This window comes from Osmerus eperlanus, chromosome 13 (genome assembly GCF_963692335.1).
Source record: "Osmerus eperlanus chromosome 13, fOsmEpe2.1, whole genome shotgun sequence".
Classification (NCBI taxonomy): Eukaryota; Metazoa; Chordata; class Actinopteri; order Osmeriformes; family Osmeridae; genus Osmerus; species Osmerus eperlanus.
In genome coordinates this window covers 11231064-11254919 of record NC_085030.1, presented here as the reverse complement: position 1 = coordinate 11254919, position 23856 = coordinate 11231064, and the positions used below count along the sequence as shown (strand labels likewise).

Here is a 23856-nt window from a genome sequence, read left to right as displayed (position 1 = left end):
ATGAAGGATCTTGCCGATATCCGAAACAGACAACATGAAGTCCACTTTAGCATGGTCTTGGCTGCAAGGGATTTTTCCTTGCACTCTCCAGGCCCTTAGCTGAAACCACAGAAGCCTAGATAAGAACCCCCGCATACTGCCTTCCCTCATGTGGCGTGTGATTGCCCCCTCATAACCCAAACACCCCTCACTGACAGAGACTCCAGTGTGGACTGAGAGACAGGCTGAGGGAAGACAGAAATGATCAGGCTGCTCTCTCCAGGTTGTGAAAGTCTGAAATAGTTCAGTTCTATAATATTGTGGATTGATTTATTTCTAATTAAAATGTATATAGATTAACCTTTGTGTTCGTCTTTAAGCAGTGAGAGAGAGAGGGAGCATGTGAGTGAGCATTTGAGTGTGTCTATGAAAGATAAAGGCTGGTGGAGCAGGGGTATGGGAGATGATGAGAGCACAGTCAAAATACAATTAAAATGGTAGTAGAAAACATTTTCCTCTGCTGTCTTCTGTAATTGTTCTAATGGTTATTTATGGGGGTATTGAGAGTGAAGTGATGCCCTGGTAAATGATTTGCAGGCTGAATGACGAATAACAGGGGGAGGTTCACCTGTATGCCGTGCGCGGGTGCGTTCGTCCCATTTGGAAAAAGTTGGCAGTGCAACGGTTACGCGGAATCCAGAGTTGCGCCGAGTGCGTCTTAAAATTATGCTCTGAAGGGCAAAGGAAATGAGGAGAGCGATCATAACAAATGCAGACTCACTGTCCAGACACTCTCTACTTGCAAACCGATAGTGTGCCCCAGACTCCAACCTTCTGTACGAGATTTGATGAAGGACAAGTCGTGGTTTGATGCGCTGTGAACGAAACGTCATTTTACCAAAAAGCGGTGGATTCACTCTGCCAACAGTGTGACATGGAAGTGTGCGGCACTGTCGCCAACATGATTGAAGACAGGCGCACTGAAGCTGCCGGAGGAATAAACGGAAATCATATAGCCTAATATATTGTGAGGCCAGTCTATAAAAGGGTAATATATATATGTGCTGTTGGGCAGTTTCACGTGATAAGGATACGTTCGCACCAAACATTTTCTTCGGGACTGAAAATGGACCTGTAAATCACGCCACCCCTGACGCTTACCGGGCCATTTCAATGGGAGCCGACCAATGGAATTACGTTACCGGCTTTTTTCTTACCCATTCCAGAGGAAGTAGACTTAAGGGATATTATTCAAAGTTCTTATGAGTCGAGTGAAATTTGATCTAATGAGACAGAAATTAGTCTAAAATGCAGCGCTTTAATTGTTCTAATAGTTCTTATAGAATTCATATCGGTGCGTTATTGCGCGTAATAGATAGGCCTATTGAATTATAGATTGCATAGGCTTTACGTGTTTTCTAGTAGTCCAAGTCATATCAGTCTATATATCCTCTTAAGTAATCTATAGACTGGAAGATATAGATATTCATCAGTTTGATTGTGACATTTTTATTCCATGTGCAAAGGAAGAGCGATGGCACTGCTGTCAATGTTTGACTGTTAACTACAAGTGGAATATGAGCTTTTAATCAAGTGCTAAGAGAAGGAAGAGACGAGGCGAAAATAACCAATTTGATTGGACCTAAAAAAAATCTCTTTGCTTCTCCTCTTGGAGTAGGCAACGGCACAATGGGGATTATACTTCAAGTTATTCTAGGAATGTTTCAATTCCTCCTGCTCACCAGAATATCCTCGTCCCATGCCAAGGTATGTATAGTTTTGCCACATGGTTGGTAGGCTATTGGGGGGAGGGGGGGGGGGGGGTAACGGAGGAGGGATAGTTTTTCAGTAAAGGCCCATGTCTTTGCATTAATAATTGAAATAAATAATTTGGAAATGTCGTTGGGATGCATTTTTTACGTTTCAAGTAGTTGTTTTTGTCATTGTTATTATTGTGTCTATATTTTGTATTCTACATTTCTGTAAAGTGGCCCACCCTTGGCACTATAGGCCTACCATTATTGCCAGACAGCATGACTAGCATATACTTTCTCCAGGCAGCTATGGGCTTATTGGAGTTACTGGACAATGAGAAACATCAGTCCAAGACAGTTTAGTCGATTTACTCTTCTTTCTCACTGACATGCAACCCTTCATGTGTCAGAGGGACGGTTTTATTTTCGTCTAGTCTTTATATCAAGAACAAGCTGTGCCCCAAAGCTGCGTGGGATCAGCTCCTGGCATTGTGATATGTTAATCCTGTCAAGATCCCAGTCGAGGGTTCTAGACGCTACATGAAATAAGTCAATACATCTTCATGGATTTTTTATGGGAATTTGTATTTTGTTTACTGTACATGTGTCCTTAGCACACGGACATTTAGCACGGAATGGTATCTAATTTCACGGATGGATCGGATGTTAGATGGATGTTGGGCTCCCTTCTCTCTCTCTGTCCACACACACACACACACACACACACAATCTCACACACTCATACACACACAAAGTGGACCCCACAGCTCAATGCCTCTATCCATCTCAGTCTGCTCTCCAGGGAGCATCTGACTTTTGAAGTGTGTGAGAGACAGACGGACTGCCCCTGCATCATGAGCTTCCTGCCACTGTTATTACGCGGTGTGTATGTGTGTGTTTTGTGTGTCACTCATTTCGAACCTCTGTGCTTATTGGCAGGGGAGTGTAATTTAATTGGACTGTACAGTATGTGTCATTGCTCACATACAACAGAAATCCAAATTTGCTTTCAGGCATTACTCTTCTTGTACTTTTAACTGTGAGTGCACACAAAATGGCCACACACTTGTAATCAATCTGGGGCAAACTAGCAACTAGGAGAGAGAGCACAGGGTGCTGGGTGTGGGGAGGGGGGAGGTGTAGGGGGGACAAGGAGGTTAAAAGGGGGCAATTGGGCAAAGTCTACATTCTCTCAGCAGTGGCCTTGGTCTACACGCTAGGTTCAATAATGGCATGCTGTCTGTGTGCGAATCTCTGTGGGTGTGTTTTTTCCTTGTCAAGGTATGTGGTGTTACCCAGGTCTTTGACCACGGGACATGGGTCTAGGGGCAGTCACATACATTAGGTCATGAGAACAAGTGCAATGTAAACTGTGCAAAGTGGATTTCTCACCTCTCTATCACTTTCTCTCTCGCTTGCTTTTCCCGTCCCTGTCTCTTTCTCCCTATCGCTCTTCCTCTCCTTGTCTTTTTCTCTCTCAACCCTCCCACCCAGCTAGCTCACTGGCGACCAGCTGCAGACTCCCCCAAATCCAGAGAAGGTACATGCCTTTCCCTTACTTTCAACCAGGCACGCATATGAACATCCTGGAAAAGTTGAAGTGTGTGTGCTGGAATGAGGTGTATATACAATTTATACAGTGTTGTGAGTCGGTATGTGGTGGGGTCTGACCTTGTGATACAGTAGGTACGTGAAAGGTCTGTTTTTCTCTCTCTCAATTTGTGTAAATCTTCACACTCCCTTCCTCCCTATATATGTCTACCCCCCCACCCTCCCACCATCAGTGAGGAGGTGGTTGGAGGTCTACTCCCGGAGTGGCTGTGAGCCCAGGGACACACTGGTAGAGGTGTGGCAGGAGTTGCCAGGGGAAACACACAACCTCTTCGTGCCCTCGTGTGTGTCGGTGCGCCGCTGTGGCGGCTGCTGCTCTGACGAGGCCCTGGAGTGTGTGCCCTTGCTCACACACACAGTCACAATGGAGGTAAACATAAACACATACACACACACACACAAACTTGCAAACTCTGCACATTTAACCCGCTTTGTGTGTTTGACCTCTGCAGCTCATGAAGACCTCCTTTATGAAGCATGAACTCATCCAGCTGCCCTTTATTGAGCATAGTCAGTGTGAGTGCAGGTGAGCCCAAATGCACACACACACACACTCACCCACACATACACATATATGGAAATATACTTTTTCACTCAGTGTGTGTTTGGTTTCACGTAATGCTGTCTTTTTGTTTAGATTGAAAGAGGAGCTCCACTCAACCCCTGAAAGGTACTACAGTGCAGTGAATGTGTTTGTGTTTACCTCTCTGTACCCCTTGGTGATAGGCATCTGTGTGACTTCTAATAACCCACAAGACACATCCCACTGTCTCCATAGAGACGCATTACCTCAACCTCCAGGTGCTCTTAATTTGATTCCTAATGAATTAATGCATCCCCCCATAAAAAAAAATCAGTAAAAAACATGCATTGCTGAAAAACAATGTCTGTTTCGTCCTGAACCAAAATGAACAGATTGCCCCTGTACATTGTAAACTACACAGTTATGGATGCATCTGAAGCTGATTTGTGACAGAATGTAATTGTCAGCTGTGCAAAGCGGCAACTTGGAAATAGGGTTTTGTTGTTGCCTGTGAGCTTCTGTTGGGTATCGTGTGCCGTGGTGGAGGCTGGGTGGGGAGTATGGGGTGCTAGTAAGGGCCTATGCTGTATCACATGGTTCCCCCCTCCTACCTACCACCTCTGACCCTCTGAGAAAGTCATTCTCTGGCAGGACGCAGACCTCTGAAGCTGGGCAGGAGTCAGTGCCTGCTGCCTGGAGAGAAAGGGGGGATAGAGGAGAGAGAGTAGAGGGGGTGGGGGGGGAGAGGGGGGTAGAGAGTGAAGTACGAGAGAGAGAAAGAGAGAGAGAGAGAGTTGCTAAGAGCAGGAAATAGGAGGTGCAGTCATTCTTTTGACTAGTTGGGCCAGGGGACCATATGGAAGTTCACAAATGGTGTTGAAATGCCGAAAATGTGTTGTGTATTTACACTATGATCTATCTGTGGTCTGCTTATGTGTGTCAAAAATGTGTGTGTTGTCTTCTACAGACAGGATCCCAGGTCAAACAGGAAAAGCCGGAAAAAGGAGAGAGGAAAATCCAAACGAAAGAAAACTGGAAGGTTTGAACCTCTATTTGTTAACCTCTGCATGTACCTCATGCACAATTATTGTGTGTGTGTGACAGTGTGTGTGTACATGTGCATGTGTGGATGCTTGAATGCATGTATGTACATGTGTACCTGCATGCACGTAGGACTTAAGCACAAAGACCTTCATCCACAAAGGTTGAAAGGGAGCGAATTCAGCCTTCGTTTTCCTTTTTTTTATCTCACTCCCTTTACCGTTAGCCTGTCAGTTATTTCCTCCCAGTAGGGTCAAATGTCACCTCGTCTGGACGTTCTGTCTCCTCTGCCCATCCATCACTCTGCTTTGGCTTCATTCATGCGATGGCAGGTGTGAAATCTGGCTAATTGGCATAAATCTGGCACAAACCATTTCTTCTTTTCTCTGGGGCAAGCCATCCCAGGCTCAAACAAAGATGGTCTCTGCCGTTTCATTAAGTCACTATATTAAGTTGGTGAAGCCTCCCAGACGAGGGCGAGGGTCGGTTAACCCCGCCCCAGATGGTCTGGTACCCACAGGCGTCTCTCAAGACGCAGCCTGGGAGACAGGAGGGATGGAGGGAGGGAGACTCACAGAGCAGTTCATATGAGTAAAAAGGACCATAGAGAATAGAACGATAGAGAGATGTTTCTGTGTTCCTACATTTGAATTTGAACCTAAACGTTTCAATTTTTTATCCATAGAACCCCCTTTACTCCTGGTCCTCGCCCTAATCCTCCCTCTACCCCTCCTCCGCCCCCTTCTCTTCCCTCCACCCCTGCTTCCCCATGCCCGCCCTGCCCGGGGAGGAAGTGGGTTGTCGACCTACAATCATGTCAGTGCCATTGTACAGTCACTTCGGAGAACTGCATTCAGAAAGGCAGGAGACTCAACCCAAAACTCTGCAGGTCAGCTGTCACATAACCACAACCTTTAAGGAAAACCCTTTAATACATCATGTACTATTAGAATCTGATTCTCTTTTTCACTTTTTCTTTTTAGATGTGATGCCAGGAGGCGATGATTTCTTCATCTCTGTCTCTCTTTCTTTCTTGCTCTCCTCCTCTCCATCTTTATCTCTCTCTTACTATCTCTCTCTTTTAATACCTCTAACAGGCTCTCCCTTAATATCCATAAATGTAAATGTTCACATACCATTTCTGCAGTAGAGTATATCTGTGTTGTGTATCTTGTCATCAAATGACTATCTGTGCACTTAACGGCTTCTCTGTCATATGCATGTGCCACCCATATCGCCCTAGGAGACGGGGCCAGATAGGGACAAGGTATACAGCTAACTTGTTCTGCTGGCAAAGTTAAGAAGTGGATTGGTCACTCAAACTGGGACTGGGACTCATCTTCCCAGCATTCAAGGCTCACAATTCCCAGACTCATGTGACAACAGAACTTCAAAGCCTGGTCCCAGATCAGTTTTGACAGCGGGCCTGTGTTGTCTTTGCCTGTAAGCAACAGATGAACTCACCAAGGAAATGTTCAAGGCTACAGCAATGGCAATGGAGTACCTGATATAACTGCTCTTTTGGGGAACACTACTGACTTGTAAATAGAAACGTCATCAGGAGTTTGAAACCAGGGTCAAGCAAAAGGCAACATGGATGGACTTTTGAAAGAAGGACCGCAATGCCCCTTTGTAGTAAACACACACAGACCAACACACAAACACAGACAGCGGCCATACAGTATGTCGTTTACATACAAGGCTCGGCATGCAGCCTCGTGGTTGTGTAGCTAAGTGTGTTGAATGGCTGGATAGACTGAGCCTGTGTGGTCCATGCCGTAAATGGCACAGATGGGTTACCATGCCTTCATCCCACTCTGTCATTCACCCTCAGCATACGGCCGCAGGCTGGACCACTGAGGGCCTATTCTCCCATTTGTTTGATTATCTTTTTGTCTCCACCCCCCCCCCCACACACACACACACACACACACACACACTCCTCCCTGAGTGAAAGAGATCTTCACTCAGGCTGGGTAGTGAGGGGAATGACAATAATGAGGCCTGGCGGCCGTCCACAGGTTGATACAAGTGCACACATACACACATACTGTATGTTTGTACATACATGCATACACTATATACTGTGCAAACATACAGATACACATATATTGTGTCCACAAATGCATTTGCTCACAATTTCAGTTTTCTGCAGGTAAGTATAAGCTTGTTTGGAAAATAAATGTTCAGAAATGTTTATATTTTGTGTTGTTTTTGCTACCATATTCTATTTGTATACAGTATTTTATGTTATATTTTCTTATGTATTTTGAAAGATGCTGTAGACGTTTATTGTGGGAATGTGTTTTTTTGTGTTTGTCCCTAATCCGTCTATATAAAGAGTCACACTGGGTGGCTGGCTATGTACACACAAGGCATCTAAACATGTGCTCTGCCATGTTGAATTTAAACAGAAAGCTCACATTGGTTTAAAAAACTGGACATGATACATTAGAATGTGTAACTCAAATAATCACACAGAATCCAAGCATATACTGGTTCCCAGTGCTGTACAATGGAAACATTGGCAAAACAGTATTTTCATTTTTGTTGATGTGTGTCGCCGGGATGAGATTGCTAGTCATGTGAAACGGAACATATTTATTTATCTGGTAGAATCACATGGCCTCACCTCCCCTGGCTGATGCTGGCAGGGATTGTGCAAATCCATCACTGTTTGAACAGTTTGTCTCTGATTGGCTAAAGCTACAGCCACAGGTCTGTTTGTCTTAGAGGGACCATCACTAAGAAATAGTGTTGGGCCCTTTGAGAGACAGAGGCAGGCACTCTAGACCTGCCATTAAATGAACTATTGTTGTCACTTAAAAGAATCACCCAAGTCCCCTTTCACTACCTCGTATTACTACCTATTGAAACCCACTATCCTGACTCATAAATATGTTTCTTCCTACTTGTTTGTTATCTGTTATTGCTCTCCTGCTGTCTATCCTGTGTTCAACGACCCAGATTAACCCCACACGTTGGTAACACAAACTCTGTGACTTGACACATCGGCCCAGATGTAGCAGAATTGTACCTTAATGTCCATCAGTTGGATCCACTCACAACATATCAAGCTATTTCCTGGATGGTTCATCCGGCTATTCACAGGTTTTTGAGTTCCATTGAACAGCATTGTGCTCATGACTGCAAACCCAGACAGTCTTGTAGTAGTTTGACATTGGTTATTGAACACCAATGCACACTGTGGGTAGCTATAGGTTTCCTGCCAGCGCCTCTTGTCTAGCCACTTGTTGCTCTAGTTAGCTTGTTGCTCTGCATGATGTATCCATGACAAGAGACTCAAGTCACTGTGCTGAAAAACCATAGGGGAAATAGCCTTTTATATTCATTCAGCAGTATGATATAAAGCAAATGGCATGTCAATAACAATATTGTTCATTAGTACCCAATATCAATGTGGTAGCCGCTGTTCTTGTCAACACACGAGCTGTATACTCGACATGTAGCCCTAGCACCCAGTGTCTTAGTACTCTGTTGTGACAAGTAGATCATCACTTAACTAGCTATGTTAAAGATCTTATAATGTCTTATAATCCACTGTGATGTTGTGTACCACCTAGAGCATCCGTTCTGTCCATCATACATACCATTCAGGTGCCACAGTCTATTCCACAGTTGTAATATTTGTGATGATGATTATACTGCTATTACTGCTGCTACACCATTTGTGCCCTATTGGATGTGTGAGTGAGTGAGTGAATGTGTGTGTGTATGTATGTGTACTACAAACCAAGGCTGTGTTGCGTCACAGTGTATTTTGATGAATCATCATTTAATGTCCGTGTAAACATGCGTGGTGTTCTGTTAAAAATGTTGATACTACCAGGAAATGTTCAAAACGTTCATGATGCAATGTTACAGCAGTTATTAAAGGAAATGTCTTTTTTTTGGTAGAATGTAGAATTATTTTCTTCCTCTGGTAGTTTAACAATGTCTTGTTTGGATCCAATACCTCCCTTTAATGTTTTAGATTGAATTTCCCTTTTCCAATTCACCTCTCTCCTTCCCTCCTCTCCACCTCTCTTTTTTCATCGCTATTGTCGGTAATGAAAGATAAACAGACTGATGATTACAGTTGCACCCTGGGAGTTGGGGACAGAGTGTGAGTGTGAGTGTGAGTGACGTGATGATATGAGAAATAATATTGTCTCTCTCCTCCTCCCCACCTGAACTGTGCTGAGTCAGGGACTACAGAATTACTGACTGTGCGTTATGTGTGTGTGTGTGTTTGTGTGTGTGCATGTGTGTGTGTATCAGGAGGGGAGGGGGCCAGTGAGTGATGTATGTCTGTGTCTGTGTTTATTTAGCTGATATTGCTATTCATGTTGATAAAACCTGTGAATTTGGTATTGGGTTTTGTTGAAGACTATACTTAATAATGGTCTACTCAAATTAATTATTGCTGTAGAGAACAGGGTATAATGATTAGTTATGAATGGCCGCACAGTCTGATTATACACTTTGAATATTGCCATTCCCATCACCACATACTGTGTGTGTGTGTGTGTGTGTGTGTGTGTGTGTGTGTGTGTGTGTGTGTGTGTGTGTGTGTGTGTGTGTGTGTGTGTGTGTGCGTGCGTGCGTGAGGGAGAGAGTGTGATGGATGCGGCTGGTGTTTTGGGCCCTCCCTACCCTGAGAAAGCACAAAAGAAAAAGAGAGAGAGAGCTCAAGGCTGATGCTGGCCTACCTGTCAGAGAGGGCGGCCAGCCAGTAACTAAATATAGCAGCCTGCAGATTAGGGAGACAGAGGGAGGGAGAGAGGGAGTGACTCATCCATCAGGAGACTGAGATGCCTTTTCATCCCTAAATCTCTGTTTCTAAACCACTCTACAGACATTGGTACATTTCTGCCAGAGGCCTCTGATGTTGGTGATAAACAATGGTGGAGACACACAGCTCTACTGCCATCTTGGCGCTGACCCTGCAGAGATGTCATGATATGTGGAGTGTGGCCCTGTCTGTGTTTGTTCCTCTCTTTAGCTCTCTCTCTTTCTCTTCACTACCATTGGTGAACGCAGTTTCCTGTGTTTTTCCACCTTTCTGTGTGTGTGTGGAGTCATGTTTTTGTAATGATAAAAAAACGCCAGGCATGTTTTCCTTTGCTTTTGTAGCAGCAGCTGTGTTGAAGCAGGTACTGGACGGTATCTGACTGCAAGTTTGTGTGTATTTAGATTGTATCTGTGTGTGTGTGTGTGTGTTTGTGGGTGTGTTAGAGAGAGAGAGAGAGAGAGAGAGAGAGAGAGAGAGAGAGAGAGAGAGAGAGAGAGAGAGAGAGAGAGAGACAGAGAGAGAGAGAGAGAGAGAGAGAGAGAGAGAGAGAGAGACAGAGAGAGACAGAGAGAGACAGAGAGAGAGAGAGAGAGAGAGAGAGAGAGAGAGAGAGAGAGAGAGAGAGAGAGAGAGAGAGAGAGAGAGAGAGAGAGAGAGAGACAGAGAGAGACAGAGAGAGAGAGAGAAAACAAGCATAATGTGCGTATTCTGTGTATGTTGACTGTGTGGCCAGTCTTGATCTGACAGGAAAGTGAATGTTGTGTAAAGTCCTGTGAGATTTCAGAGAACAAATGAAAAAAACAAACACTGTTATCAGCTTCAGAAACATGCATCCCCAGGTTCTGCTTTGACTCATCAGTCTTTCTAAACCAAAGGATACCGGAGCTAATGAATAATTGAGTCAACAGGAAGATACAAGCTGACTTGTAATCAGCCTACCCTCCCTATGCCCAATATCTTTTAATACATCTTATTGTTCATTGTAGCCTCAGTCGGTTCTTAGCAACATCGGGGAGAGGTAATGAGACAACGAAAAACGGAAGAACAGAAAAGGATGAGAGAAAAGGGTGAAGGTTGGTAGATAAGGTGAGCTGGAGGAGAATAAAGGTGAGAGGGGTACAGCATAGGTAAGGGAATAGTTGTGGTCTCTACATGTTAGCTCATGTTGGGGTAAGGGTACGGGTACCAGCAGGTGTAAGAGATCAGAGCAAGCTCTGGATGTTATCACTGTCTGTCTGTTTTCTTTCTGTAGCGTATCACCAGCTGAGCCTGTCTCACAGCCTTCGACTCTTACTCCCTAAAACTGGGTATGTCCCTTTTTACTTTGGTGAACGTTTGCATTTGGCTTCTTATTGTAACATTTAAATACTCCAACACTAACTAATCAGGGTTTTACGTGTTTTTTTTGTACTATCTACAGTCAATTTTAATCATTCGATTGACAAAAATCAGAAACAGTCTTGATAACATGGATTGTAGCGACACCACGTGGAGAATTCTAGTTTTAACGAGCTAAAAGACGGACTGGTGGACGTGGCAGTGACGTCAGGATCCGGAAATAACCCGGATTCCAAGTTAACTAGGAGTCGGCTTGTTGGAAACATCTAGAGGTTTATGAAGTCGTATTGAAGAATAGCCAGTTAAAGTAAGTAAAACTAATAAGATTTTGAAATTGGCGTTAGATACGGTCGTTGAATTATATTCATTCTTGATTTGGGTCGAATAGTTTCACCTGTAAATTGACAAACGACGGCCGATTTACCAATTAGCCGTTAGCTATCTAGCTTTCCGCCGCACATAATCAGCTGTGTACAGTATGCGACTGATGGAGGATGGTGGGCTCTTTAACTAGCTCGGCCTATTCGATGGGGGAATGAAAGTTTGATTATTGTCGGACAATGTCTACGACAATCAACCCTGCTAAGTAGCTGGCTATCTTGATTCCACAACAAAGACTGAAAATGTAACTGAAAAGGCTGTGTTTCGTCTGTCGACGTTAGTTCAGTGTATTAATGCTAGCTCTCTAGCTACTAGTAGCTAGTTAGCAGATTCGTTGTTGTTAGCACTATGTATGTGGTTTATAGACAATCTATGTAACGTTAGCCAAGTCGTCAGTCAGACTCTTTCGTCAAAGTTGCTACGGCAAAACCTTGCCAAACATTGTGTCAGATTGCTAGTTAGGCTAGCTAACAATTTGCTTTGTTATCATTGTTTTACCACAGAACATGTACTAGTATCTGAGCATCAATGGCCACGGGTCTCTGCCTCAGATCTGAAAGTAGTCCTACGCTGTGGCCTAACAGAGACTATTGACGAGGATAACCAACCACTCTGTACAATATACCACAGTTGTTCATCATCCACAGTAGCTAACCGTCCCGGTCTAGTGCTTCGGCGAGTCATCTGCAGTGGCAGGATGACGTGCCGGGATAGGACTATCGAGTTTCAGTCGGCCTGCAAATCCCTTCAAGGAAGACAGGTACGTGGAATAGACGTGTGAAGCTGATATGGTTATCAGGTGATGAGAGCAAGCATTGCTTGCACCTAGAAAACAGACTATCGCTTCTCCACTATATTTTGCCGATAATCCCTGTTTCTCTTCTCCCCTATACTCTCTATAGAATGGTGTTCAACCCAGTAAACCGGCCCTCAGTGCTCTCAAACAGCGAAGTGACTTCACAGTCATGGCCAAGTGAGTTTCTCATCTCTTACTGATTAACATTATTAACATTTTAAATACAATATTGTAACCTTTTTAATACGATTTTCCACTTCTACCATTACAACATGCCACCAACACCGACAGAATGTTGTCATTAATAATTGATTCAAGCGGCATCCTGCATTCCTCTCTTCCAGGAGAATTGGGAGAGACTTGAGTAACACATTTGCTAAACTGGAGAAACTCACCATATGTAAGCCTCTCCTCTTGCCATTTGCAGCATTTCCTCAGCATTTGTGAATGTATCTACAAACTATGAAAAGCATGAACACATTTGTCTTCATATTTCAGTGGCTAAAAGAAAATCTCTGTTTGACGACAAGGCTGTGGAGATTGAGGAGTTAACTTACATCATCAAACAGGTAAAGTATCTTGGCGTAGCCCTGGACCTATATAGTAATATAATTATGGCTCCTTAAACAATGCAATATGACTATTTTCTCTCAGTTTATGGCCTGTGTCGTCTTTTCCTCATGTCTTGGTCTGTTTTCACTTTCTTCCCTTACCCCGCTGCGTGTGTGTCCCTCAGGACATCAACAGCCTGAACAAGCAGATAGCCCAGCTGCAGGACCTGGTGCGGTCGCGGGGGGCCCCGGGGGGGCGCCACATCCAGACCCACTCCAACACTATCGTGGTCTCCCTGCAGTCCAAACTGGCCTGCATGTCCAACGACTTCAAGTCGGTTCTAGAAGTACGAACTGAGGTAAGATTGTTCCCAAAGACTTATGATATTTTCTGCATGCATTGAGTTACTTTTTGAGGCCACTTGCACTCATGTTTTATCAGGTTATGGTAGATCTGATTGAATGTGACTTGGTGTTCCACCACATAGAAATTCCTTCTTTCACTCCTCGCTTGCTCTTCTTTCCTTCAGAACCTGAAGCAGCAGCGTAGCAGGAGAGAGCAGTTCTCTCAGCCGCCCGTCTCCTCATCTACTCTCCTCGCCAACAACTTCAGTAAGTCAACACGCCTCCTGTCAGACTCCTGGAATTCTACACCTTTCACCATTTAGTGTAAAAAACCTCCATTACCCAGGTCTATTAGTAATGTCCTTGCTTTAAGAAAGCCTGTCTTGGCTGTAAACATACTATAATTAAAATGTATCCTATATCAGGTAAGATGTTTTTTTGCCGTGCAATGAACTGTGTGTCAGGGAGTCAGATGGCTGAGTGGTGAGGGAGTCGGGCTAGTAATCTGAAGGTTGCCAGTTCGATTCCCGGCCGTGCCAAATGACGTTGTGTCCTTGGGCAAGGCACTTCACCCCACTTGCTTCGGGGGGAATGTCCCTGTACTTACTGTAAGTCGCTCTGGATAAGAGCGTCTGCTAAATGACTAAATGTAATGTAAATGTGTGTTCTATCCCGTGCTCCTCCCAGAGAGCTCAGTGTTGATGCAGGATGAGTCCCGGAGTCACGGTGAGGTGGCCATCGACATGGACTCCCAGGCTAACCCGCTGCAGCTCCAGCTCATCGACGAGCAGGTAGACACACCTGGATGAACTATTTCACTGCAATCCTGTATTACTCTGACAGTAGCCTATTCCACCGTGCACGGCGCCTGCTTGTGTTCTCGTGCTTGTTTGTTCACGGGTCACGCTTTGTGTGTTTCATCGGGATCCCGTGTGTGTGTGCGCCACAGGACTCGTATATCCAGAGCCGAGCTGACACCATGCAGAACATTGAGAGCACCATCGTGGAGCTGGGCTCAATCTTCCAACAGCTGGCTCACATGGTCAAGGAGCAGGAGGAAACCATCACCAGGTGAGGATAGGAGAAGTGGACAAGGGGGTGATAAAAGAAGGAAAAAGAGGGCGAGAAAGTAATGAGAAAGTAAAGATGGGGAAGGGGTGACCATGTTTTGTAACTCATCATAATCTCAACCCATAGCTACCATGTCCCTCGTCTGAATTGAGAGCATCTAACCCCCCTGTCCCCCCCCATCCAGGATTGATGCCAATGTGGAGGACACCCAGTTAAACGTGGAGGCGGCTCACACGGAAATCCTCAAATACTTCCAGACGGTCTCCTCCAACCGCTGGCTCATGATCAAGATCTTCCTCGTCCTCGTTGTGTTCTTCATCGTCTTTGTGGTCTTCTTCGCCTGAGAGGCGGCAGGCGACTGATGGACCAGGACGATGGGGGGGGGGGGGGGTGCGAGGCGAACGATGGCCGAGAGGAAGGGGTTGTTACCATAGCCACATAAGGCACTGACAGGAAGATGGATGGTCCAAGACGCAAATGAAGAAATTCCAGTAGTCTGCCATCTCTAAAGTGAAGAGAGTGAAGAGAGAGGTTCTCTCACACCTTTGGTTCGACTGACCTATTCTCTACCTGGAGAGACTGTAATAACCCTAATGACTGGATAAATTATCTAAACCCACTTTGAATAGGATAAGCAGAATACACTCTGCTCTGTATGTTATCTTAGACTAACTGACCATAAACATTTAATCAAAAATGGATATTATTTAATGGTTTGATTCTGCAAACTAGTTTTTTTATTTGGTTTTGATTACCCCCCTCCCCGCATCGTCACAGACGATTGGTTGGTTGTAACAGGAAGTGCTTATTCCATTTCCTGCCTGTGAAAAAAGGGGCATGCATATGTCATTCTCAAATTCTAATCTTTAGGGTTTACGTTCCACTTTGTTATTCTCTTTTTATTGGAGAGACTATCATTAATTGTTCACAATCACAGTTTGAAGGGGGGGGGGGGGTGTTACATTTGCCAAATGAGTACTATAAAGAAATTTGATTATCTGTCATGGTCCAAACAGCTTGCCGTGTGAAGGTACAGTGTACAATGTGGGTTTGACTGAAGGGAGCTTTCTCCCTGCAAATTCTAGTCATAACAATGTGCACCTGGTCATTAATCGGGACAGTCTGTGATTTCTCTTGACGGAACACATTGCCGCTGGCCCGGTTCCCATGTCAATGGTTTGTGTTGATTTGTCAGGTTGGCAACTTGTGGCAGGTGGTGTGACCAGATGTGCATGCTGATTGTGACCAGACAATGCAGACCTGAAAGCATACTCTGGTGAAGTGACACTCCAAAAAAACTTCTTTATCTTCTCTACAGCTGTCAGTTTGGACCTTTTAAGATGGTCTATCTCTATATTGCTCTCTCTTTCTGAGGGCAGACAGTCTATGTACAGCCTGTTATTTAATGACCAGAACTTTTTAAGAAAAAGCTATTTTTCCCTTTTTTCTAGCCAAATGCCTTGACTTCAGTGTATAAAGTGAAAATAGTGATAATGTAATGAAAGAAGTGCATATTAAAAGAATAATGGGAATATTGTCTAAGGGGGCTCTTGTTTTACTTTCCCTAAGAAGATTGTGCCTGAGTAAAAGCTTTTGAAAGTCTATAGGGATGTTTATAAGCTCAATGGTCACACTTAACTGCAGATCAAGAGGTTGCAGGTTCAAATCCCTGGTATTCTACATCGCTCTTGATGAAAGCGTCTGCAAAATTAATACATTACTCACATTAGTTGATCTACATTGATGTAATGAGTTTGACCAAGTTCTCAGGCCAAGCTTATTGGTCAAGTGTAGATTCCATGCACATAAATTACTTTTTTGTTGTTGTTGGCACCCTATATGAGAATATCTTATCATTTTGAAAACAACAGTTTATTCACATTCTCATTTGTTTTACAATTAGATTTATTTTTTACACAACATTCAGAATATTAACAAAATAAAAAAAGTCCATCCATCTAGCCTCTCATCTTACCTTCGACCCCTCCCCTCTCGGCAACTATCTGTCTCTTCCTTCCACCCATGCAGCCTCTCCCTCCCTCAGCCTTGTGCACTCTGTTCTATGGGTGTGATGTCAGGCATGCTCAGACTCCTGCCCCTCTTGGCTCCCCTCGCTGCATTGACCTCCTCTTCCTCATCCACCTCATCCTCCTCGTACCAAGAGGCCTCCTCCTGCAGGTTTCCACGGGAGCCGCCCAGGGCTCCGCCCCTGAAGTGGATGGTGCGGAACTTGGAGCGGAAGGAGACGAAAGAGAGGCTCTTGCTGCGCTGCTTGTTGAAGTGTGCTGCCTGCAGCCTCAAGTGGTCGTCTGCATCTATCCCCTCCACAGTGTCCCGCAGAACTGTGCGGAAGAGGCGTGGCACCTCGTGGACCTCTGGCTCGATCTCAGTCACCAGTTTCCTGAACCTGACAGGGCCGAGCGGTCAAAGGTAAAGTGTGATTTAAAGGTTGAAATCCTTTTGGGAAATGAAAAATCTACAGAAACATTTCTATGTCGATTTGTTGGATTGAATATGATGGTTGTAAAGTGTGATGAACAGCTGCACCTGCAGCCTTCAATGAAACTTGATTTAGGGTTTGGAAATAAGATTTAGGATGCCAGTGGCTAGGAAGCAGGGGAGCAGTGTGTTTAGCTGGGGTGTAAGAGGATCACTAGACTAGACGGGTCTCTTCTCACCTGGCGATAACAGGACCACACTCCGGCGGTGGGACCTTGGCACACAGGTCCTGCAGCTCCAGCAGGTCGCGGGGGGTCAGCTCATAGGGCTGGATGGCAGGCTGGGCCGCCAGCCAGCTGTAGTCTGCAGAGGATGAGCTCCGGCGGCGCCGGCCCTCTGTCGCCCTCTCCAGGCGAATGCGCTCAGTGCGCTTCACCATGGCCCCCAGCTCCAGCATCAGTGTGTTGGTGACCAGCTCCTCTGCTGTTCGTTGTCCAGGGACCTTGGGTTCCAGGGAGAACACTGCTGACCAAGGGAACATCTGAAGAAGAAAGGGGTAGAGGTGAGGGAGATAAAAATGTGGGTGTGAGGAAGGGGGTAAAGGGAAATAATAAGGGTTGGTCAAAGAAAGAAGTGGGTATAGGGGGAAAGGGAGATAGAGGAGAAGGAGGTTGCATAGTCTTGCTGATGTCATCTGAAAATTTTGGGAGCATTATTCCAAGGTTATTTCCACAGATACAAATGCAATGCATTTGTTGACAATAAACTAATTAATTTAATAAAAACATTTAGTATGGACCACAGTTATGGCAAATATCATAAATGTTTGGAAGATAGAGTTTATGGCATCCAAACTGTGGATCCAAATGTACAGGTTAGCGAAACTGATTGCTTACCTTAAAAAGTCTGATTGACACCTTTGGATAATCTTGCCAAATAGAAGTCTTCTTTTAAGAAGAAGGGGAATGCAGCATCATTAACAGTGAACATATGAGAAATAAACTTCCATAGGCAAAACTAAAATTCCAGAGAAGTCTTATAAAGCTCCCTCTTACATACACCACTACCTGACTACTTTGCTACCATGTAGGTCCACAGTAGACAGTATGTGAGTGTGTGTGTGTGATTGAGAATGAATGTAATCCTGTATTAATACAGAGTGACAGGTATTACTCATAAGAACACCTGGAGCTGTTTTGTCTTATCCATCCATGTGTCTTTCTGTGTGGAACTTGCTCAATGGATACAGTATACTCACAGCAGGGGGCCTCAGGGCTTTTTAAAACAAATATAGAGTAATAGCCTACAGGACTGCACTGTTATAATAAAGACCCCTCCTCCGTTTGGAACTGGCGAAACAACACTGACTTAATAGTCGGCCTACATAAATTCTATTATATTGCAATTATCATATAGTTTAGTGCAACTACCAAAACAACAACACTGGTGGAGTTATGGCTTGATTTCACGTTTGATTATGAGAAGCCCCTACTGGGCTATTTTGAAATCTCATAGACCTCACAGCATGTGAATCCCACACAACATACTAGATTTAAACCATATTGTATGTACAACTCCAAGAGCAATAAGCTACTCAAATATAGTGCTGCCGAAGACAATTGACATGAACAATTGAACACAACTAACATGATATGACAGTTTCGTATGGAAACTGTCATTTCATATTCTACCTGTTTAAATAGTCTACTTTTAGGCTACATACAGAAACCAAGCAGTGGACTAATGTGTTTTCACCTTTTAAAGGGTTTATAAATATCCATCATGTATGAGTAAATGTGTTAATTATTATACGTGTAACTTTGGACAAAATATACATGGATTGGTGAGATTATGGATTATTCAGCATGTGTCTGTCAGAAAATATCTGCGGTAGCCTTGCCGCCAGGTTTCCGTACCTCTCAGCAATAAGGCGGCTTTGCTCTATTAATAATCTCAGATTATACACAAATCCAGACCGTACCTGGAATTGTTATGATGACCAATTCAAATCTGCTATTTCGGTTGTTCTTAATTTAGTACGTAGGCTACAAACGACTAATCGATGTTTAATGTTTTGTCATTTTATCGCCTTCTCACTGACATGTCATCATGGCCAATGTCTGGAATTTAGGGATTTGGGCACAAATCAATAGTGGTGTTTTTGCTAGTCTTAAATAATCTGTCTCTTACTTAAATATATTTGAGAACAAAGTATAGGCGACCAAAATGGGAAAGTGATTTGTGAATATTAAACAGTTTCTGTGAAGGTGGATGAAAACAGCATTTGGAATGTGCAGAATTTGTTTTTAATGGAAATGAGAATTGAACAGAAATGTAAATGGCCGCAATTTGTCGTCGCTAGGTGTCAATAAAGAGGTTCCCCCTGAGTATTCCCCAAACTTTGTTCTCCTCTCTTGTCACTACGTCACTTACCCCAGCCCCACTTAAACCCGCCTCATGTCAATACGATGTTTTTTGTTGGATTGTCAGGCAGCACGAGATTTGGGGGTTTAGCATTACTGTTGTGATAGAAAAAGTGTATTTAAAAACGGTTACACCGGCTACTGAATACGTAATAGAACAAAGAACCAGCTAATATAATTTCGCCACTTGTTGATCAATAAATCAAAGCGTGTTGTTGGATAATTTGGGGTTTAGTTTCATCCCAAACACTGAATGGTAAGTAGAGAAAGCAATCTAGCTAACTTGCTAGCTAAACTAGCTAGCTAGCTAAACTGATTCACAGTCCTATTTGGTCAGCTAACGAGCAAATCGTTAAGTAGTAAACTACCATCTGATTCTGCTTATATATCTAGAGCTATGCACATGGATTGCTAGTTTATATTTTCTGAACTTTCTCTTTCTGCTAGTCAGAAAGCAACGTGGTAGTGCTGTTTTTCTATACTCAGACGTGTGACAACATATTACTAATCAATACATTCCATGGATGGGCATGTATGGACTGTAGTTCGAAAAGACTCGTTATGGGCAGGCGTTGTTTTGTTTACGGTAAAAGCATACAGTAGCAATAAATCGAAGCAATCAGCGTCAACTCACCAAGCCTAATTTGTGATGTTGTCGACGTGACTATCTAATTTGAATCTGAAGGACGCATGATACGAAATTGCTGTCCCTAAAACCTTACCGCACCATAAGCTACAACCTTTCTTTTCGTTGTCAGTTTGCAGTTTCGTTGTATCATTCTATTCTCGTTTGTCAAACTGAGCAGACTTTATGACATGGCATTCCAGTCGCTCTCTTCTTAAACGCAACAACTATCTTTGATACCGGGAAATAACAAAGGATCTGGATGTCCTGACAATCTCTATATAGCCTGAGGTAGTGAGAGTCGTCAGTACATGTCTTTATAAGGAGGACTGGAGTGTTTGGTAATCTAGAATCTAGCTGCTAGATCATGATACTCAATCAGGATTTTCTTCATTCCTCTGCTCTTGACTAACGTCTGTGTGTTGGTTGTGCCAGGGCAAATGCATGAGGTTGGAAGAGTCCACAACCTTTTCCTCTGGAACCAAATCTGCTTGTTTCTTTTTGCATGTCTTGTCTATTTCTGTGCCTGTATTTAGTTGTGTTAATGTGCGCTTGGAAACTGGTGAGATGTCTCAAAGGAAAACAGTGACTCACACAAACACACTACACGGACACATCCATAAACAGACACTCATATACACATATAATGTTAATCTACCCGAGTCACATTGGATATCCGACCTTAGTTACACAGTTCAAAAGGTAGACTGCCTTAATGAGACAGTTCAGCATGTTCAGGCTGATATCCATTCACTTACACTGACACACCCAAACACAACATTGAGCAACAGATTTTCCCTTCCTGTTCCAGTCAGCTGTCGGGCAGTGTCATTCTCCCTCCGTGAGTTGGCCCCGCTTCAGAGAGAGCTCGTCCCAGGCCTGCTATAGGCCGGTTTGGAGGGGGGCGGTGTTCCGGGTTGCTCCTCTGGTGACCCTGTGAGAGATGAGCTGGGCGGAGGAGGACTGGACGGTGGGCCTGTCGGGCCTGGCCCTGCGGAAGGTGAAGGAGATGCAGGTGCAGCAGGAGAGGCTGCAGAGGGAGAAGCAGCAGAAACAGCTGCAGCTGGACAGCAGCCAGACAGCCCTGCACAAGCAGACCGCCAAGGTAGGCCAGCCACGCCGCCACACTTCAACCCCCACCTGCCTGACTCCCACCTCTCTCCTAGTTTTGAGTTATATATTAGTACCTGACAGGGGGGACATCGAGTGCTTAAAATGGCGGTTTCTAAGTCTAGCACGTCATCCCTCTCACCTCCTGCCCCCCCCCCCCCCCCCCCCCTGGCAGCATGAGGAGGTGCGCGGGGAGCTGCTGCGCGTGCAGAGGGATCTCCAGGTGGCCTTGGAGGAGGCGCAGGCCGGGGCAGGCACGCGGGAGCGTCTCCTCCAGGAGCTGCAGGTGAAGCAGGCGCAGGTGTGCTCCCTGGAGGGCCAGCTGGACTCCTCCCGCGCCCACGCACACACCCTCGCGCAGGAAGTCAAAAGGTCAGCACCCCCTGCAGGTTATGGACGTGTGCTTGGGTTCTTGTCCTCATGTGGTTATGTCGTAGGCAGAATGTGTGTTTGAAGTATTTTGTCCGAGAATTTGAAACAATTGGGGAAAATGCTCTGTGTACTACTTTAATAGTTTGGAATAGCACCTTACTTTTGTCTCTATCTACTTCTCTCTGTCATTCCTTCTCACTCTCAACCGGTCCCTCCCTGTATCTCTCTTACACTCTGTTTCTCATTCTTCCTCTCTCTCTTTCATTTCTTCTGTCTCTCTCCTTTCTCTCTTCCTCTTCCTCTTTATCTATCTCTCTCTCTTTCTCTCTCTCTCTCAGGTTGGAGGCAGAGCTTGAGAAGCTTCAAAACAGCAGCAGCTCTGGAGACTCCATATTGTTTTCCACCCCGTGCTGGAACATGAACTCCCCATGGGACCATAATGGTACACTCCTCCCCCCATCTCCATGGCTTACTGCCCCCCCTCTCTCTCCCTCCCTCCCCCATATCTCCTCCTGGGACATTCTCTCTTCGTGACTTAAGTCACTGCAGCTGTAAAACTGTGTATGTTGTATAGCTAATGAGCTGTTCAAGCCCAGCCTTCTGTGTGTGTGTTTGTAGAAGGGAAGCATGAGGACAGGCACGGTCACAGAGCAGAGGGAGACAGCAAAGCTCTCCATGTCCGAGTGAGTCACACATCGCTGACAATGTCATTAACTCACTCTTGTCCTGCTCAAAAACCGCTAGATTATTGTGCTTTAATCCTCTTTAAAATCCTTTTTGTCCATCCTTTTAGCAACAGCTCCAATTCTCCGACAGTCCCAAACCTTTGCCCTCGTTCCCTCGACATCTGCCCAAGAGCACCCCCCATCGGCACCCCTCTCACCAGTTGGACTCCTCCGCTGTCTCCTCTGTGTTTCCGTGGGAACGGGGTGACCCGCAGGCTGCTGAGAGGGGGCGGCCCACCGCTCCCTCCTCTCCCGCAGCACCCTCTGCTGATGTCATCAGACGAGGCCAGGACTCTGGGGATTATGGGAAAGAGGAAGAAATGGGGAAAAGTGAGTGTCACAAGAACCAGTATTAGTCCATTCCCCCCTATACAACATCTAGATAAGAATACCTGTTTAGTATTTTAGCAGATAACATTTCCATTACAACAACAATTGGTTTTCCAAAAGTTGGGGAAAAAAATAAATATGTATTTTGCTCCACTGAATAGAGCTGCAATATTATACTGCATGGTATTGCAGTGGATGTAGTTGTTTAGGCTGTGAGTCCAGCTACTGAGTGTGTTTTCTCAAAGCTGGAAGTGCTTGTTAATATCAGTAATACCAGTAAAAAGCACCAAGCTTCCTTTGACAAACAGGAGCAGTGCTGTTTGCTTTAGGTGTATGAGAGAGTTGGCAAGAGACTATTTGTGTGTGTGTGTGCGTACTAGTGTGCAGTGTGTTCTGCCTGAATGCCCCCCATTGTGAGCTTGGCTAGTGTAATCGGTATTGTGTCAGATTAAGAATACATTTCTATCCCGTCTACCTGTCATCATCGTCCTTCCTGTCTGTCTGTCTGTCTGTGTGTGTCAGGGTGCGTGTCGGAGCTGCAGAGCCGAGTGTGTGTTTTGGAAGGGGAGCTGTGTGCGGAGGCAGAGCGGTTGAGGCAGACCCAGGACCAGCTGACCCAGACCAGGAGAGAGCTGGGCTCCAGAGAGCACAGCCTGCAGAAGGCCCGCGACGAACTCAGCCTCGCACACACACGCATCTCCCAGGAGAGCGACCGGGTGAGAAGTAAACACACACACACACACACGCACACACACTTGCACCTCACATTCATTCAGGATTCATAATTTAAAGACACAGACAGTGATGTGTGTGTGTGTGTGTGTGTGTGTGTGTGTGTGTGTGTGTGTGTGTGTGTGTGTGTGTGTGTGTGTGTGTGTGTGTGTGTGTGTGTGTGTGTGTGTGTGTGTGTGTGTGTGTGTGTGTGTGTGTGTGTGTGTGTGTGTGTGTGTGTGTAGGTGTCCTCAGCAGAGCAGAGGCAGAAGCAGCTTCAGGAGGAGCTGAAGTGTCAGAGACAGAACACAGAGACCAGCAGGGTCCACGCCCAGCAACGCACCCGGGACCTGGAGAAACAACATCAGAGGGTGAGGGGGCGGGGTGGAGTGGGACTGTGTGTGTGTGTCAGTTCCCAGGATGTGCATGTTAGAGACAAAGGATGTGCAGACAGTTGGAAAGAGAATGAAGGGTTTGTGCTAGAGACCTATTAAGCATAATTTATAATAATTGAGTTTTTTTAAAATGTGAAACTCCACATGTTGAAACATTATGATGACGTGTGTGTAATTGTTCCAGGACGTGTTGGAGCTGCAGAAAGAGCGTCAGTCCCTAGAGAAGCAGCATCAGCAGGAAGTCAACAAGCTCAACCAGGAGATCCAGCAGGCTAGGACGCTCCACAACGCCCTGCAGGCCCAGTTTGAGAAGGTGCACACACACACACACACACACAAATCAGTCAGGCCTGGGTGATACACCAACAATTAGCAACTGATATTCTGATTTAAATACAATTCCTTGTCTTGCCTTTTCTGGCTGTTTCCTGCCTCTTGTTTTCTTTCCTCTCTCCTCTCCTCTTACCTTCTGTCTATCCCAAGGGAGTTCTTCTGCTCAGGTTTATTGATTAATGTTGCTTCTTCTCCCTCTGCCTCAGCC

The 23856-nt window shown here is 45.0% G+C and overlaps 4 protein-coding genes across 6 annotated transcripts in view; 3 read left to right on the top strand and 1 right to left on the bottom strand.

The window, feature by feature from the left end:
• The first annotated feature begins 537 nt into the window (after nt 1-537).
• On the top strand, nt 538-7819 carry vegfba (vascular endothelial growth factor Ba). Its single transcript, XM_062476712.1, has 8 exons — nt 538-1746; nt 3228-3273; nt 3518-3714; nt 3797-3870; nt 3982-4014; nt 4835-4906; nt 5594-5797; nt 5892-7819. Exons 1-8 carry the CDS (start codon nt 1669-1671, stop codon nt 5911-5913), a joined length of 726 nt encoding a protein of 241 aa, XP_062332696.1. The 5' UTR covers nt 538-1668; the 3' UTR covers nt 5914-7819.
• Nucleotides 7820-10939: 3120 nt separating this feature from the next.
• Nucleotides 10940-15743, top strand: stx5a (syntaxin 5A). 3 transcript variants are annotated; one of them, XM_062476525.1, is made up of 11 exons: nt 10940-11010; nt 11124-11342; nt 11926-12182; nt 12325-12395; nt 12563-12618; nt 12717-12787; nt 12955-13128; nt 13300-13381; nt 13802-13905; nt 14064-14185; nt 14370-15743. In XM_062476525.1, exons 3-11 carry the CDS (start codon nt 12120-12122, stop codon nt 14527-14529), a joined length of 903 nt encoding a protein of 300 aa, XP_062332509.1. In that variant the 5' UTR covers nt 10940-11010; nt 11124-11342; nt 11926-12119; the 3' UTR covers nt 14530-15743. The 3 variants fall into 3 exon arrangements, with proteins under 3 accessions (XP_062332509.1, XP_062332511.1, XP_062332510.1); XM_062476527.1 differs by having other exon boundaries at nt 11124-11348; nt 12070-12182; XM_062476526.1 differs by having other exon boundaries at nt 11124-11348.
• Nucleotides 15744-16041: 298 nt separating this feature from the next.
• zgc:162144 (RD3 domain-containing protein) lies at nt 16042-17741 on the bottom strand. The gene is made up of 3 exons (XM_062476528.1): nt 17521-17741; nt 16864-17165; nt 16042-16592 (listed from the first exon to the last, which is right to left on the bottom strand). The coding sequence occupies exons 2-3, from the start codon at nt 17163-17165 to the stop codon at nt 16226-16228; spliced, it is 669 nt and encodes a 222-aa protein (XP_062332512.1). The 5' UTR covers nt 17521-17741; the 3' UTR covers nt 16042-16225.
• Nucleotides 17742-19107: 1366 nt separating this feature from the next.
• The window catches only part of si:dkeyp-115e12.6 (centromere protein F), a 13354-nt gene continuing 8605 nt past the window's right edge, over nt 19108-23856 (top strand). The window contains exons 1-9 of the mRNA XM_062476043.1: nt 19108-19303; nt 20484-20777; nt 20958-21154; nt 21493-21596; nt 21773-21837; nt 21948-22209; nt 22732-22925; nt 23166-23291; nt 23500-23628. Of these exons, the coding sequence (XP_062332027.1) occupies nt 20616-20777; nt 20958-21154; nt 21493-21596; nt 21773-21837; nt 21948-22209; nt 22732-22925; nt 23166-23291; nt 23500-23628 (1239 nt within the window). The 5' untranslated portion in view covers nt 19108-19303; nt 20484-20615. The remainder of the gene's footprint in view (nt 19304-20483; nt 20778-20957; nt 21155-21492; nt 21597-21772; nt 21838-21947; nt 22210-22731; nt 22926-23165; nt 23292-23499; nt 23629-23856) is intronic.